This window comes from Vigna angularis, chromosome 5 (genome assembly GCF_016808095.1).
Source record: "Vigna angularis cultivar LongXiaoDou No.4 chromosome 5, ASM1680809v1, whole genome shotgun sequence".
Lineage (NCBI taxonomy): Eukaryota > Viridiplantae > Streptophyta > Magnoliopsida > Fabales > Fabaceae > Vigna > Vigna angularis.
Genome location: NC_068974.1, coordinates 40,880,176 through 40,895,154, shown reverse-complemented (window position 1 = coordinate 40,895,154; position 14,979 = coordinate 40,880,176). Strand labels below are relative to the sequence as shown.

General features: G+C 36.7%; 3 protein-coding genes across 3 annotated transcripts; 2 read left to right on the top strand and 1 right to left on the bottom strand.

Moving 5' to 3' along the window:
* Nucleotides 1-1,478: 1,478 nt before the first annotated feature.
* On the top strand, nucleotides 1,479-4,230 carry LOC108340588 (patellin-3). Its single transcript, XM_017578071.2, has 4 exons — nucleotides 1,479-2,918; nucleotides 3,009-3,133; nucleotides 3,220-3,361; nucleotides 3,448-4,230. Exons 1-4 carry the CDS (start codon nucleotides 1,638-1,640, stop codon nucleotides 3,700-3,702), a joined length of 1,803 nt encoding a protein of 600 aa, XP_017433560.1. The 5' UTR covers nucleotides 1,479-1,637; the 3' UTR covers nucleotides 3,703-4,230.
* Nucleotides 4,231-7,705: 3,475 nt separating this feature from the next.
* On the bottom strand, nucleotides 7,706-9,991 carry LOC108340837 (patellin-3). Its single transcript, XM_017578439.2, has 4 exons — nucleotides 9,012-9,991; nucleotides 8,805-8,929; nucleotides 8,530-8,680; nucleotides 7,706-8,410 (listed from the first exon to the last, which is right to left on the bottom strand). The coding sequence occupies exons 1-4, from the start codon at nucleotides 9,909-9,911 to the stop codon at nucleotides 8,156-8,158; spliced, it is 1,431 nt and encodes a 476-aa protein (XP_017433928.1). The 5' UTR covers nucleotides 9,912-9,991; the 3' UTR covers nucleotides 7,706-8,155.
* A 2,060-nt stretch (nucleotides 9,992-12,051) lies between these two features.
* LOC108340529 (uncharacterized) lies at nucleotides 12,052-14,979 on the top strand. The gene is made up of 4 exons (XM_017577986.2): nucleotides 12,052-12,564; nucleotides 12,868-12,920; nucleotides 14,329-14,499; nucleotides 14,586-14,979. Exons 1-4 carry the CDS (start codon nucleotides 12,169-12,171, stop codon nucleotides 14,809-14,811), a joined length of 846 nt encoding a protein of 281 aa, XP_017433475.1. The 5' UTR covers nucleotides 12,052-12,168; the 3' UTR covers nucleotides 14,812-14,979.

Below are 14,979 nucleotides of genomic sequence, written 5' to 3'. Positions count from 1 at the left end.
TTTAGTGGTAAATGACAGAAAAGCATATTGTTCTGTAAATTAATTGGATGTACTGAAGTTGTATAATCACGCTGTATGTTAGACTACAGCCGTGTATATGATATTTGATTCAATTATATAAGATCATTTTTTTCAAAAGGGAAATAATTAATTTCTAGCTCTTTGAACAGGTTTGCCAGATTATTTTCTTTTCTTATAAAAAGCTATCTATCATCTTTGTTTATCACGAAAATTTTATTAGGAAGACAAGTTTAGTGTAGAAGTAAAAAAAAATAGAGAATTCCTGTTGTTTAATATTAATGGATGAGTTATTGTAAATTGAAAAGTATTAATTGTAATTATTCACTGATAAAATTTCATGTCATGTGAGTATCGAATTTGAAAAAAATCAAAAGTAAAAATACATTTTCGATGGAGCTTCTTAAACTGTACAACTTATTTTCTTCTTGGACAGCTATTTTTTGTTTGATGCCGGTCTGCTATTGATCGTTACTAATTAGGAACAAGTAAAGTTATAACAATCTTTTTCAGGACTTTAAAATAATTAGTAATTAAATGCAAATATTATAGATACTGTATAATGATTAAATTGGTCATAAAAAGAGAAAAAATGAGTTATAAAGACTTGTTTTTGTTTACATTAAGATAAATTAAAACATAAAATATGTTGAATTTGATAAAAATGGTGGGCTGAGAGCTAGTATTGTTGGATGCCACCATCTTCAACAGTGGTTTGCTCATAAAGTCAACCATTCTAATCTGCTTTGTCGTTCAAGTTATTCCCTAAACGACAGAGATAGCAATACAACTACGATAAATATGTGTTTTTCAAAACTTATTTAAAAGAATATTTTATTTTTAATAATTGTGAGAATTGGGAATAGGTTTAAAATAATGTAAAAAGTAGCAAAGAGGAAGGAGATTAGAAAAAAAGAAAGCGGATTCTGATTGATGGTTTTGGCCTTCTCTGCAACTTTAGCTTTGGGATGGCTTATGAAGTTTGAAATTGAGTGTTGTTGTGGCATCATGCCTCAGGTTAGCCTCGTCGATCCCCTTCTTCTCCTTCAATTCAACGCTGTGTTTGAATGAAGAGAAACGGTTTTAGAGATTTGAATGTGTTTAATTTGATTTTTGAAAAGTAGAGAGAGAGTTCGAGAGTTTAAATTTGGATTGAAAATAGTAGCTTTTGAAATGACGTTAGGAACATCACGGCATTGAATATTGATTAGGTTAGAAGCAATGTTACTTGTGAGAGGAGAGAAGTGAATGTTCATGTGTACGTTGATTTTATGATTATTAATTTGAAAATGAAGGTGTGATTGGTTGGCACTAAAAATTATTCTTTGGTAAGTTTTAGAATAGATTGTTTGGATTGGGTGCGGTAATATCCAATCTATGGAGAGAAAGAGAGAGAGAAGAATGATTAAGGAGAGAAGGGACCCACGAAATGAGAAAGAAAGTGGTGTATCTGCTGGCATGACAGACTGGTTTCAAGCATCAAACGGCATAACATAATATAATCACTTTCTCTTCACACCCACCCATCCATCTTCCTCTCTTTTCTTCCCTCAACCCTTCAACCCTTCATCAACGACAATAACACCACCACCAACAACAACAACCACCCTGCTTACTCCATGGCCCAAGAAACCCAAAACCCACCTCCCCCTCAGGAAGTGCCGCCAGTTGTCGACCCTGTCCCTCTCGACAACGCACCTACCACCGAAGCTCAACCCGAACCTGAACCTGAACCTGAACCTCAACCTGAAACTGAAACCCAGGAGAAGGTCCAGGCCGCTGTTGAAGACAAGATTTCTGAATCGGTTTCGTTCAAGGAGGAGACCAACGTCGTCGGCGACCTCCCCGAGGCGCAGAAGAAAGCCCTTGATGAACTCAAGAAGCTTGTTCAAGAAGCGCTCAACAAGCGTGAGCTAACCGCGCCCAAGCCCCCCACGCCAGAGCCAGAGAAGAAGAAACCAGACACCGTCAAGGAGCCTGAAGTGGCAGCGGGAGAAGCAGAGAAGAAGGAGCCGGAAGGGGCCGCAGAAGAAGCGGAGAAGAAGGAAGTTGAATTGACCGAAGAGAAGAAGGAAATTGAAGTTAAAGAAGAGACGAAGGAAGTAGAAGTGACAGAAGAGAAGAAGAAGGAGGTTGAAGTGACAGAAGAAAAGAAGGATGTTGAAGTTAAAGAAGAGAAGAAGGAAATAGAAGTGACGGAAGAGAAGAAGGAAGTACACGTGACAGAAGAGAAGAAAGATGTAGAAGTGACAGAAGAGAAGAAGGAAGTAGAAGTGACGGAAGAGAAGAAGGAAGTAGAAGTAACTGAAGAGAAGAAGGAAGAAGGGGTGACAGAAGAGAAGGAGGTGGTTGAAGCGACAGAAGCGAAGGAGGTGGAAGAGGAACTTGGTCCGGAGGAAGTTGAGATATGGGGAATTCCGCTGCTGGCGGATGAGAGGAGCGATGTGATTCTGCTAAAGTTTCTGAGAGCGAGGGATTTCAAGGTAAAGGATGCCTTCACCATGCTCAAGAACACCGTGCGTTGGAGGAAGGAATTCGGAATCGACGCTCTGGTCCTGGAAGATTTCGGAACTGATTGGGACAAGGTGGTGTTCACCGAGGGACACGACAAACAAGGCCACCCCGTGAATTACAACGTCTTTGGTGAGTTCGAGAATAAGGAGTTGTACAACAAGACCTTTTCGGACGAGGAGAAGCGCAACAAGTTCATCAGGTGGAGGATTCAGGTGCTGGAGAAGAGCGTGAGAAGCCTTGACTTCTCTCCCACTGCCATCTCCACCATTGTGCAGGTCAACGACCTCAAGAACTCTCCGGGACTCGGCAAGAGTAACCTCAGGCAGGCCACCAATCAGGCCCTTCAATTGCTTCAGGATAACTACCCTGAATTTGTGGCCAAGCAGGTACCCCCTTCAACTCCTTAACTTTTTAATAATCATTTCAATTTTCACTCCATCGTTCTCTCACTTATTGAATTGTTTTTATCTGTGCAGATATTTATCAATGTTCCCTGGTGGTACCTTGCCTTTTCTAGGATGATCAGTCCGTTCTTCACACAGAGGACCAAGAGCAAATTTGTGTTTGCTGGGCCATCCAAGTCTGCCGAAACCCTTTTCAAGTAAATAATTTCTGTCTCTTTCTCTTTCTTTATATGCCTTCCCCATCGATGTATTATTAGGTCTCATTGAGATGATTGATGGACAGATATATTGCTCCGGAGCTGGTGCCCATTCAATACGGTGGACTGAGCAGAGAGGGTGAACAGGAATTCACCACTTCTGATCCTGTTACGGAGGTCACAATCAAACCCGCAACCAAACATGCTGTCGAGTTCCCAGTTTCTGAGGTGACCAATCATTCTCTTTTTCCTTTTTGCCCTCTTTAATAGGAAGAGACTATGATACTGATAAATAAATGTTCCTGCACCTGCAGAAAAGCCACCTGGTTTGGGAAATCCGAGTGGTGGGTTGGGATGTGAGCTACGGAGCTGAATTTGTGCCCGGAGCTGAGGATGGATACACTGTCATTGTGCAGAAGAACAGGAAAATTGCCCCCGTAGATGAGACCGTGATCAGTCACGGTTTCAAAATTGGTGAAGCTGGCAAGGTAGTACTCACCATAGACAACCAAACATCCAAGAAGAAGAAACTCCTCTACAGGTCAAAGACCAAACCCATCGCAGAGTGACTTCAAGGAACAACAGTCTCTAAATGCAATTCGTGTTCATGGTCATGTTCATGAGGATGTCGAGGTGAACAACAATAATAAGGGTGTTACTGTTATATATATTCATCATCGTTACAACTATGCAACTTAATTTGGGGGTGGGTGGGGGACTTCATTCTTTCATACCGGGTTATCTTGGGTTACTTTGTTCATTTGCTTCATAAATTATTTTTGTTTCAAGTCTGGGATCGGGCAATTTCATTGACACTGCCTAGTCTCTCACTGTAATTTGGTGTTCTGTTTATTTGTTTCTGGAATTGGATAAAACCTTTGCTGCTTGGAAATGTTTGAAACGGAATGCATCAATTGAGCCAAGCAAGTCAAGGAAGGTTGGTGGGGGAGAGGGAACAACATAGTGGGGTTCATTTGTACATCAAAATTTGTCACTCCTGTTTGCATTGTGATACTCTTATGGCTGTAAAGTTTGTTTAAATGTGATCGTCATGTATTCCTTACTCCCGTATATAATAAAAAATTTACTTTATTGTATCTGTTTTTTCTTTCATTTCTACTTGAAGGGTTATTCTGTAGAGTCTATTTACTCATTCCCAGCTGTCTGTTTTGTGCATGGATGAATTAAATTTGTAAGAGTTATTTTTATATTTGGTGTATGGAAATTTGTTATCAAGTATTGGAATTCTTAAAACTACTTTTCAAACTCTTAATAGTCTTATTTTTAGACCATTTCTATGGTGCACCACTTCCTCATCTGGTTTATTGGTAAGATTAAAATTAATCTGGATTGTGACGGCAACAATAGTCTCTCTCCTCTTCAATTCTTCTTCAACGCCAACGCCAGGGTGGCCCCTCTACTCAGACAACCACCAACTCTTGCCACACTCATTCTTTTCGTCAACACCCAACCTCTCAATTTGAAGTATATTGAAGAATTGAAGACAATTGGGCTTCTTTTTTGCTATATTAAATAATATGAGAAGTAGAAAAGGATTTTATTAATTTTAATAAAATCAGTTTTCTTATAGATACATAAAAAAGTTTGTGGGTTTGCAACTTGCATTGCAATGAGCGAAAATCGAGCACGAGACGATGTGAACAAGGCAAGTTCTTCATAATGTTTGTCTCAGCGTTGATGAATGGGCTGGAGAGGGGAAGTCCGAAAAAGGAAAGAGTGATGTCTTTGGTAAAAAGTTGTGGATTTTCTTCCTGCACCCCATGATTATGAACTGCATTCTATACTATAATTGAAAAGACTAAAATACCCTCCTGTGTTGCACCATAGATTGGTTTTGATCCAAAGCAAAAGTCTAATGTGATGTTAATATGGGCTCTCTCAAATTAGAATCCATAAGCTCATAATTAATAAAAGTGGTGAAAAAAGAAATTGGGAACTCAAAATTGGTAGAACTAAAAGGAAAGTATATTCACTGACAAATAATCACATTATATATTGAGGAGTTAATCAGAAAATGAAGATACATTAAAATAAAGAAAAAATTATCATTATACATAATGCATTGGAATAGAACAGTGCTATTTTACTTATGTAGCAGTTGGAGGGATTGAATTATAAGGATTTGAAAATATAAAGAGAGATTTATTATGTACAACTGAACTGAAAATTTGCTTTATTAAGAAAAAAAATGGAATGAATGAAAGCAAAGGAAAGCAAAGAATGGATGATGGTAACAGCTGGAAGCAAACACAATGATTACAGACATGTGTTGGTAATGTTACACACTCAATCCATCATTGAAGCAAAAGAAGAAAGAACAAAATGTCACCCACCCAGATAGATACACGTTCCACCAAAACTTTGAAAGCTCAACCAACCCATTCCTTTCTTTTCAATTTAATAACTTTCCCATTCTCTATATAACTTTAACAATAAATCACAGGTTGGTATAACAACCACTTACAATAAAACAATTTTCTTCAAAAGGAAATATCCAATAATAGTTAATCTTAAAAAATCACAGTTAATTATTTCATTAAAGTTGAACTCTTTCAGCTGTTTAATCATTTGAAAAGAAAAACGAGGTAAAACAGTAAAAAACTAAAAAGTATAGGTGAAAGAACATTTTTAGAATTACATTCCTAATTCGGACGTGTTTATGTTTTCATATTTCAAAATTTCAAAGTTTGGAAACTGTTAACCTATAATTTGTTTGCTTACATCTTGTCCATTAATTATCGGTTGATGATAAAAAAAAAGAATTTATATGAAATGTATGGGTTAAAATCTTATTGGTTTTGCTAGAAACAAAAGTAGCTGGAGATGGATATATTGAAGTTAGGTGGAAGCAGTGAGAAAGGAAGAAAGTGTTGCAGAAGGTAATGATTGATTTGAAAGTATAAATGATGGTAACAATTATTACTGTTCTGGACAACCTTAGCACACGAGTGATTCATTAACTTACATTACATGAATGTTAACATCCAAACCTACGAACCTTTCATACCGACAAAGAAAAGAAGATAAAAATTATACCTGGTTAGATTGTTTGGTTGAACAGAAAGGAAGTAAATTTAAGGAATGGATAAAGTAGAAGAACATTAGTTATATTCACTTTCTTTTTATTTCAATCAACCGAATTAAATTTATCCGCTCTGTGCCCATTACCAAACAAATACTTTGGGCTTGTGAACTGTGTTTACTAGGTAAAAAAATACTGACAAACTAACTAAAAAGTCAAACTTTAATCAAACCATTCATTAAAATATATTAAATTAACTTATAAGCTAATAATAATTAATTGTTAAACTAACTTACTATTTAAATAACGATATTTTTTAATTGATTGAATTAGGCAAACAAACACACAAACTTATAAACGAATTAAATGTTATTAGAACTGAAATAATCAGTAATGATGAAATCTAGTTCGAAGTGGTATGCATGGAAAAAACTATGTTGAGACTTGAAAATAATTACTCTCTAACTGTCAAATTATGCATACCCTTAGTTCACACAAAAAAAGTAGTTATCAAAAATCAACAAAACCAATGAAATTGCAGCATATAGATAACTTGTCAAAAATATCATTCAAATATGGGCCAACTTCTTTTGGACCTTTTACCTAACTTGGAATTGAGAGTGGGAGTCATATAGAGAGACACTTGTATTATTGATGTGTATTATCCATAAAATTTATTGTTAAGTACCTTAATCTTAAGTATACTCATCTACTAAATTTTGTCAAACTAATATAAGGGTTAAACAACAACTCCAAATTCACCTAGAGGACAATGACAGACAAACCAAAAACCCCTAAATCATGTAACCTCGGTTTTCTTTAAGAATTCCAAGTTAAAAGAATTAAACTTTTCCCATTTTTCATCAGCTATATGAGTTTAAACAAACATAAACACGTAAACATCAATCACGGAAACTTTAAAATAAAAAAAGCACCAATTCAGTAATCATAAGAATCTATAAATGCATCTATTCCCCCCATAGTCATGCATGATAAAGGCATAAAGAACAAAAACACAGCCTGTGCTATTAGAGGGGCCTAGACGGAAGAAAATTAGCTACTTTTGGAATTTAACCATATATAATTGTTCAACATTTGATTGGTCACTTCTTTCCATATAAGAAAAGAGATGACAAAATACTGTAATGAAATTACATGTATATGTGTGTATATAATAATTTAGGCAGTTAAAATATAAAACACTTTTTCAGCCAACAGTCATCGTTCTATATTTTACCCTCTAATGTGCATGGTCTTTTGGAGAAGTCAAATCCAATTGATAAAAGTACATTCTCAACCAGTTACAGTCCTCAGGTAAAACAGCATAAAAAATCAAGAATAACAAAGAAGAACCAAAATATCACCAAACAAAGTGTAATTGCACAGATAAGAAGAAAAACAGAAGCATCCTCTGCAATATTCAACCAAAAGTAACCAATCTGAAATAATTACACTTTTAATATCTTTCAATAATAGAATGAAAATCAAATAGAAATACATTAAAATGAAGAATTAAGCAAGAGAGAAAATAGAGAAATCAATCATACTTCTCATTTACTCCTTCTATATTACAATCTATGACATGCAAAATGCTCAGAATTGGGCCAAAACCAAACTCCACACACCAGATAAGTACAGGAACAAAATTTTACATTGAAACTTCTAACAAGCAGACTTCCTTCCTACGTGTTGTTTGGCTCACCCATCAAAGTGGGACATAGTTCTGGTAACAAATGTGTTTTCACAAACCAACTTTAATTTCAATTCCATGTGCTACTCTCTTCCCCAATATTGTTCATCACCAGAAAATAAAAGAACAATTTAGACTAGAAAAAGACAATCTGCAAACGACTCACGAACAAAACTATAGACGAAGAATGGGCAGAACAAAAGGCAACATGCATTGCATATTTCTCACTCTTGAAGTTAAATTTCTTCCAAGTACCGAATACACCGGAGAGTCTAGAGGTGATTTTCGATCAATCACAGTAGGGTTTGATATTGAACCTGTAAAGAAGCCTCTTATTTTTCAAGGTAGGATTGTCTATGGTGAGCAATAACTTCCCCAGTTCACCAACTTTGAAGCTGTTGGAAACCACTGGTTCATCGGTGGGGGACATCTTTGTGGCCTTCTGTATGACAACTGTATATGCATCTTTAGCATCAGGCTTGAATTCAGCGTTATAGGTAACCTCCCAGCCCACCACCCGCAGCTCCCAAACGATAATGCATTTCTAGAAAATCGAGTGACTCCATTCAGCGAGACACTTAAATTCAGAGAGTAATAATACAGGAGCATGACAGAATCTAGTCCAGTGTAATATAGTTAAAAGAATATTAGAATGAAACCCACCTCATAGATAGCAATTTCGACAGTTTGCTTAGTGGTTGGCTTTATAGGAATTTCGGTGACAGGATCAGACATGGTGAAATCGGGGTTGCAGTCGCAGAAGTCTACACTGAGGCCACCATACTGAACCGGCACTTGCTCAGGAGAAATATACCTGTTCAATTTTAGGAAAGAGATAAGGAAGGTTAGATGATAATAGAGAGAAGAGAATATGAAATAGTGGGGAAGAGAAGATGGCAATGGCGATTATTGTTGAGTAGAGTTGAGCTGTGATTAACTTGAAAAGAGTATCGGGAGACTTGGATGGTCCAGCAAAGATAAATTTGCTTTTGGTCCTCGGAGTCAAGAAGGGACTGATCAAGGTATTGAATGCAAGATACCACCAAGGGGCATTGATGAAGACCTGCACGATCCCTATCCCTTCTGTTAGAGGTTGTAAAATAGAAACGGAGGAAGCAAGGAAGGAACTGAAAGCAAAAGCGAACCTGTTTGGCAACGAACTCGGGATAGTTGTCCTGAAGCAACTGCAAAGCTTGTTTGGTGGCAATGCGAAGTTCCCGTTTGGCAGGGCCAGGAGAGTTTTTGAGGTCATTGACTTGGAAGATGGTGTTGATGCCTCCAGGAGTGAAGTCCAGGTTCCTGATGCTGCGCTCCAACAGCTGAATACGCCATCGGAGAAACTTGGTTCGGTTTTCCTCGGTGGAGAAGGCCTTTTGGTACAGCTCCTTGTTTTGGAACTCTCCGTAGACGTTGTAACAGACGGGATGCCCCTCTCTTCCCTGGCCGTGCATGAAGACCACCTTTTCCAACTCCTCTCCCAGATCTTCCTCCAAAAGCGCATCGATGCCGAACTCCTTTCTCCATCGGAGAGTGTTCTGAATCATCACAAGAGAATCATTCACCCTCAAGTCTCGCGCTCTCAGGAACTTCAGAAGAATGACGTCAGTCCTCTGATCCTTAAAGAGAGGGACGCCCCAGATGGATACTTCGCCTTCCTCCTTCCGCTCCAACTCCTCCCTCACCACCTTCTTCAGCTCTTCGATGCCCTTTCTCTCCGAATCAGAAACCCTATTGCTCTCCTCCTTCAACGACTCGCTCTCTGTCTCTCCTACTGTAACCTCTTCTTCTTTCTTTTTCTCTTTCTCTTTCTCTTCCTCTTTCTCCTCCTCCTTCTCCTTCTCTTCAACCACAACCGCCTCCTCACCTCCTTTTACTTCGTCTTTATCTTCAGCCACAAGCACCTCCTCAGCTTTCACCTTCTCTTCAATCACATCGTCAGCTTTGGCATCATTCTCAGATGATAGTGACGGAGGCACGGGAGGCTCCTGAGGCGGTGAAGCGGCTGGAGGAGGAGGAGGAGGAGGGTTAGAATCATTTTCGGCCATTTGGGAGAGAGTGAGTGAGAGTGAGAAAATTGGTTGGTTGGTTTTAGGTGAAGACAGACAGAGCTTTCTTTCTGTTCTGTTCTGTTTTTTTTAAAAAGACATTCATTGAATTGTTGGTCCGAATCCTATGCCACAACACACACGTATGACACAAAGGTGGCAATTTCTTCCTGCACCTGCATAGGTAAAAGAAAACGACCATTTTACCCCTATTTTATTCCAATCTTGACAATTTTCTTTCTTTTTGTACTAAAAGACGATATAAATGTTCACACATACACACGCATATTTTATTTTCAATTATAACTTTTTATCTATCACTCTTAATCCTTTTCTTAGTACCTCTCAAATAAAAGAGAGATAAGGACAGGATATTATAAATAAAATGCATTTAGTAGAATAGAAATACGGAAGAAATGAAAAGGAACAACACTCGCCAATAGATAAAAATATATACTGACTATATATTTTAAAAGCTATATTTAAAAAAAAATAATAAATTATATATTTTTTTCCTGGTTCTTCTCTTCTCTGTTAAGTTTTTTTTATTATACTTTTATTCACTATATTTCTTTTATCCCATCTTCCTCATCCTATTTCTCAGTTGTTTTTTTAAGGTTTAAATTTGAGGAGAAAAAGTAGTAAAGACATTATTTATCATCTTATATTTTTAATATTTTTTTTATATTTCTTGAGTCCAGATTGTTTTCTTAATTTTGGTGTTGTCTTTTCATTATGTCTATATATAAAATATAATGATATTAATATATTAAAAATATATATATATTTCAAAGTCCTAATATATTATATTATGAAAACATATACTAATTTAATGTATTAAAAAAGTTAATATATTTTGAAATATTAAGGTATTGTATTTTGAGAAGACAGCAAGAGAGACCGCATAGAAAATCACCAAAGAATTTAAAGTGATATTGGATCAATAAATTTACATAAAAAAATATACATATCTGATTAAATTATAGTATAAGATTATTGTTAATGTCACCGAGAGGTGTATTCCATGAAAAAGAAACAGAAATTATTGAATGGGCTGGGCCATGGGCCTGACGTTAGAAGCGCGAGGTGGAAGTGAGTTTGAGTTAGCATGTGTGTAACGTTGTCTCTCCACCGTTGGAGAAGACATTCTAGTTACGTTGTTTTGCGTTGTCTCTTTAATCGTTGTATAAACTATAATCTATAATTATTCTGTCGCTGTATTTGTGGTACTGGAGATTAGAAACAATAAACAATTTGATTTGGCGTCGCTGTTGGTTATGGATTGCAAATCAAATTGCTGTTCACACTTTCTTCCGCATCCAAGGTCTTTCTTATATTGTTAACACCTCAAACTTTACACAGTTATTATAGTTATATGAAGATAAATCTATGAATGTTAAAGTCATATAGATTTACATATCATTATACGACATGTCCATGATAACACAGTTACGGTTTTCGCTTTATGATGTGCTATTTTCTCTTATTCAGTCATTGTGATTAATTTAAGTCTCTGTTTCATTGGCATATTGTTGATTACTTCTACTTTCCAGACTCATAATATGATGCATTGTATTTGGTGGATATATAATTTGTTGGCTTTTTCATTGTGTTCTGTCTTGATTCATCCATCCTAAGCCATGTACAAATTCGTCAAGAAGTTATTTTTTGTTCATTGAATACATTACGAGAGCAAATCAAAACAAGCCATCCTTAGTTAAAAGGGTTTCAAGGATTGAATTAGGATAATTCCAAACTTACTGTGAGATTGAACTTGTGGCACTCTACACTTGTACGTGCGTGTATGTTTGTTTCTGGGCTATTGATTCTTACGAGTGTGGTTGTTGTTGATGTTGATGTTTTTGTGTGGAAAATGAGGGTAATGTTTGATATTTGTTGTTGTGTGAAACAGAAATAGAAGGTGATGGGAGTTTTCGCTTGAGTGTGATCTGTGAGGATTGTGAAGATGGAGTGACATTGGAATTGAATTTGGGAGTGAGGTTGAGATTGAAAATCTAGTAAGAAAAGTGGAAACGAAAATAGTAGTTTTCTTGGCTGACATGAGTGCACGTGGCCACTGGATTTATATATAATTGGCAGCCACAATAACAGAAAAAAAAAAAGAGGCCACTCAAATAAATACCAATTGGCCCCACTCCGAATACTATATTTGATTTTTGGAAATCAACCCAAAACCAAGCTAGCTGCGATGTATATGTAGCCTAACCTTGCTTGTCTTGGTTTGGTTTACGCATGAATGGCTCATTTACTGGCGAGTAATCCCAGTCCTTCACATAAAATTGTGTGCTCAAACTTGGGGTACGGTGCTGGAAGAGGTTCCAAAAGTGATTCTTGCAGAGTGGGAAGGAAAAGGCGAGGAGATGGTTTGGTGTTGCAATGCAGCACAAGCACAAGCACAAGCACCAGCAGTTCGCAATTGCCTTGTGTTGATCAGGATGTGAGGTTGCAGATAGAGAATGGTAGCAGTGGAAAGCTGAAGCAGCAGTTTGAGTATTTGGCGTGTGAATATGGATGGAGAGTAAGGAGGCTATTTGAAAACGCAGATGAGATAAGGAAGGCATCTGAGGTTCAGGCCGAAGCATTTCATGTTCCTGTCTCTATTTTCAACGACGTGTTCCTTCAATTCTTTCAGGTTCCCCTTCTTTTTTCTAATCAGACAAATCACTTCTTTTTTTTTGTATCAATGTTTAAAAGGAGTAAACAACTCTTGTTTTCGCTTTTTGAAAGGACACTTTCCACTAACTTTAATATTTATTATATTTAAGGAGTATGAAATAATTGTAAATGAATGTGAAATTTGGTAGTATCATGAGACATTACAGAAGCTTTCAATTCAACTATTGATTTGTGTGAAGGTGAGCTTTATATTTTCTGATCAGGCACCCACCTCTTAATTATTCTGTGTGCTTTTTGCTGTCTTGCCTTGAACCAATAGGCGGAAGTGCTTTCGGGGCTCCTTTACAAGCTTAAAAACTCACCACCTAATAGGTAAATTTGTTCTTTTCTTAACAAGTTGATGAATATTATTGTTATTAAATTGCTTGCTTAAACCTGTCATCACTGCACTACCTTTATTCTACTTGTCCTTTTTCAGAATACCAATAAAGATGGACCAAGAAATTAAGAGGATTGAGAGAGAATTTTTATGGGGATGGGGAAGGGAAGGGAGGAAGATTGCATGGGTTAAGTGGAACAACATTGCGAACCAAAAGAGTGTGGAGGTTTATGAATTAAAGACTTTAGGTTGTTTAATATTGCGCTACTAGGAAAATGGAAATGGAGGGTTGGAACAAAATGTGAACGACTATGGAAAGCCGTTTTAGACTCCAAATATGGTTCATGGAGAAGTTTTGATAATAGTATTGATAGCAAGTTCAAGTCATGTTGGTGGGAAGGGATCTTAGGAAGGCAACTAGCAGAGGAGAATGAGGGAAGTGGTTCGAGGATAATGTGGAATGAAAGATAAGAAATGGCAATAGCATTAGATTTTGGATTGGTAGGTGGTTGGGCCATGAACCACTGTGAAACATATCCAAGGCTATATGAAAATTCAACAAAGAAACAAGCTACAATTGGAGAGATGAATGAAACAACAGTATTTTATAAGTTCTGGATTACTTGTAAATATCCAAAAACACAATATACCTACTTTCAGTGGTGTCTTAATCCCTTTTTATGCTTAAAATCTATAAGGTAACACAAATTAGTGACGGGTGTAGGCATAAAAGGTAATATTAGGGCTTAGAGCTTTTATTGCATTGTTTACAGTTTGTTTTGTATCCATGTGTATCTGCATCTTTTTAACTCAACTGCTATGTTTTATGGCTGTTTTTGAGGTGAAACTGGTTGCACAATATTAAACAAAGGATACCCTGCTATCAAGAGGAAAGTAAAGAGAATAATACAATAATATAAAAGACGGAGGAGGGGAAGTTGGTAAACCAAGAATAGGCACATGGATGATGTTTGTCTTTGTTTCCTTGTAATGATATTGGAAAATGCTCTTTTGAAATAGGTATGAGTTAGGATAAATGACATGTATGATTAAATGTGAAAGAGGGTTTAGATACAGAATAATAGTACATATATGTAAATTATGTATACGGTTTGGTTAGCCCACTTATCCTACTTAATATATTTGTTTTGCTGTTAAAAAAAATCAAATATGTGAACTTAAAAATGTACATAAAAAGGAAAAAAAGAAACTTTGATGCAGCAGGTAATAACCTTTCTTGTGTTCACCAATTTCTTAGTTATAAATGCCACAATGTGACAATAGATATCAACCACAACAATGGTCATGTGTCCGTCTGGTGTGTTCATGCTAAAGAGAGTATAGAAATTTCAGCAACTGTTCTGATTTACGTTAGACAGTAATGTATGACTTGTTATTCAGGTATGCTTGTTTGGTAGCTGAGCCAGCAAAAGATGATCCAGATTCAGCAAAACAACTTGTGGGTGTCATAGACGTGACTGTCTTAAGAGACCGAAATGTGCTTCAACATCTTCCACCTGAAGCTGAAGAGTACCTCTACATATCAGGAATAGCCGTCTCCAAAATACTCAGGTGATTACACACAATTTCATAATCAGTACATTGATCTTCTTCGTGTTGTTGTAAAGGTGTACTTACGAAACTAATTGATAGCACAGGAGGAGGAAAATAGCGACTGCACTGTTGAAAGCCTGCGACATGCTTTCCATTTTGTGGGGTTTTGAGTTTCTTGCCCTTCGAGCCTATGAAGAAGATCTAGGTGCTCGCAAATTGTACACAAATGCTGGGTACCAAGTCGTGTCTCGAGATCCACCGTGGACAAGTAATTGGATTGGAAAGAAATGTCGTGTTCTTATGATCAAAAGAACTAGTATGCCTAAGTAGCCTAATTTAGAGTAGAATTGTTAAGACATAGACATCTAAACAAAATAACTGTAATCAAGGTATATAGTATGTGCTAGTGTGATTTGTTCTTTGTTTCTCATATTTCGCCCCCTTTTCCTGTGTAAGAAAAGATTCAATTAATTGACCACCTAAATTCCATTTCGAATC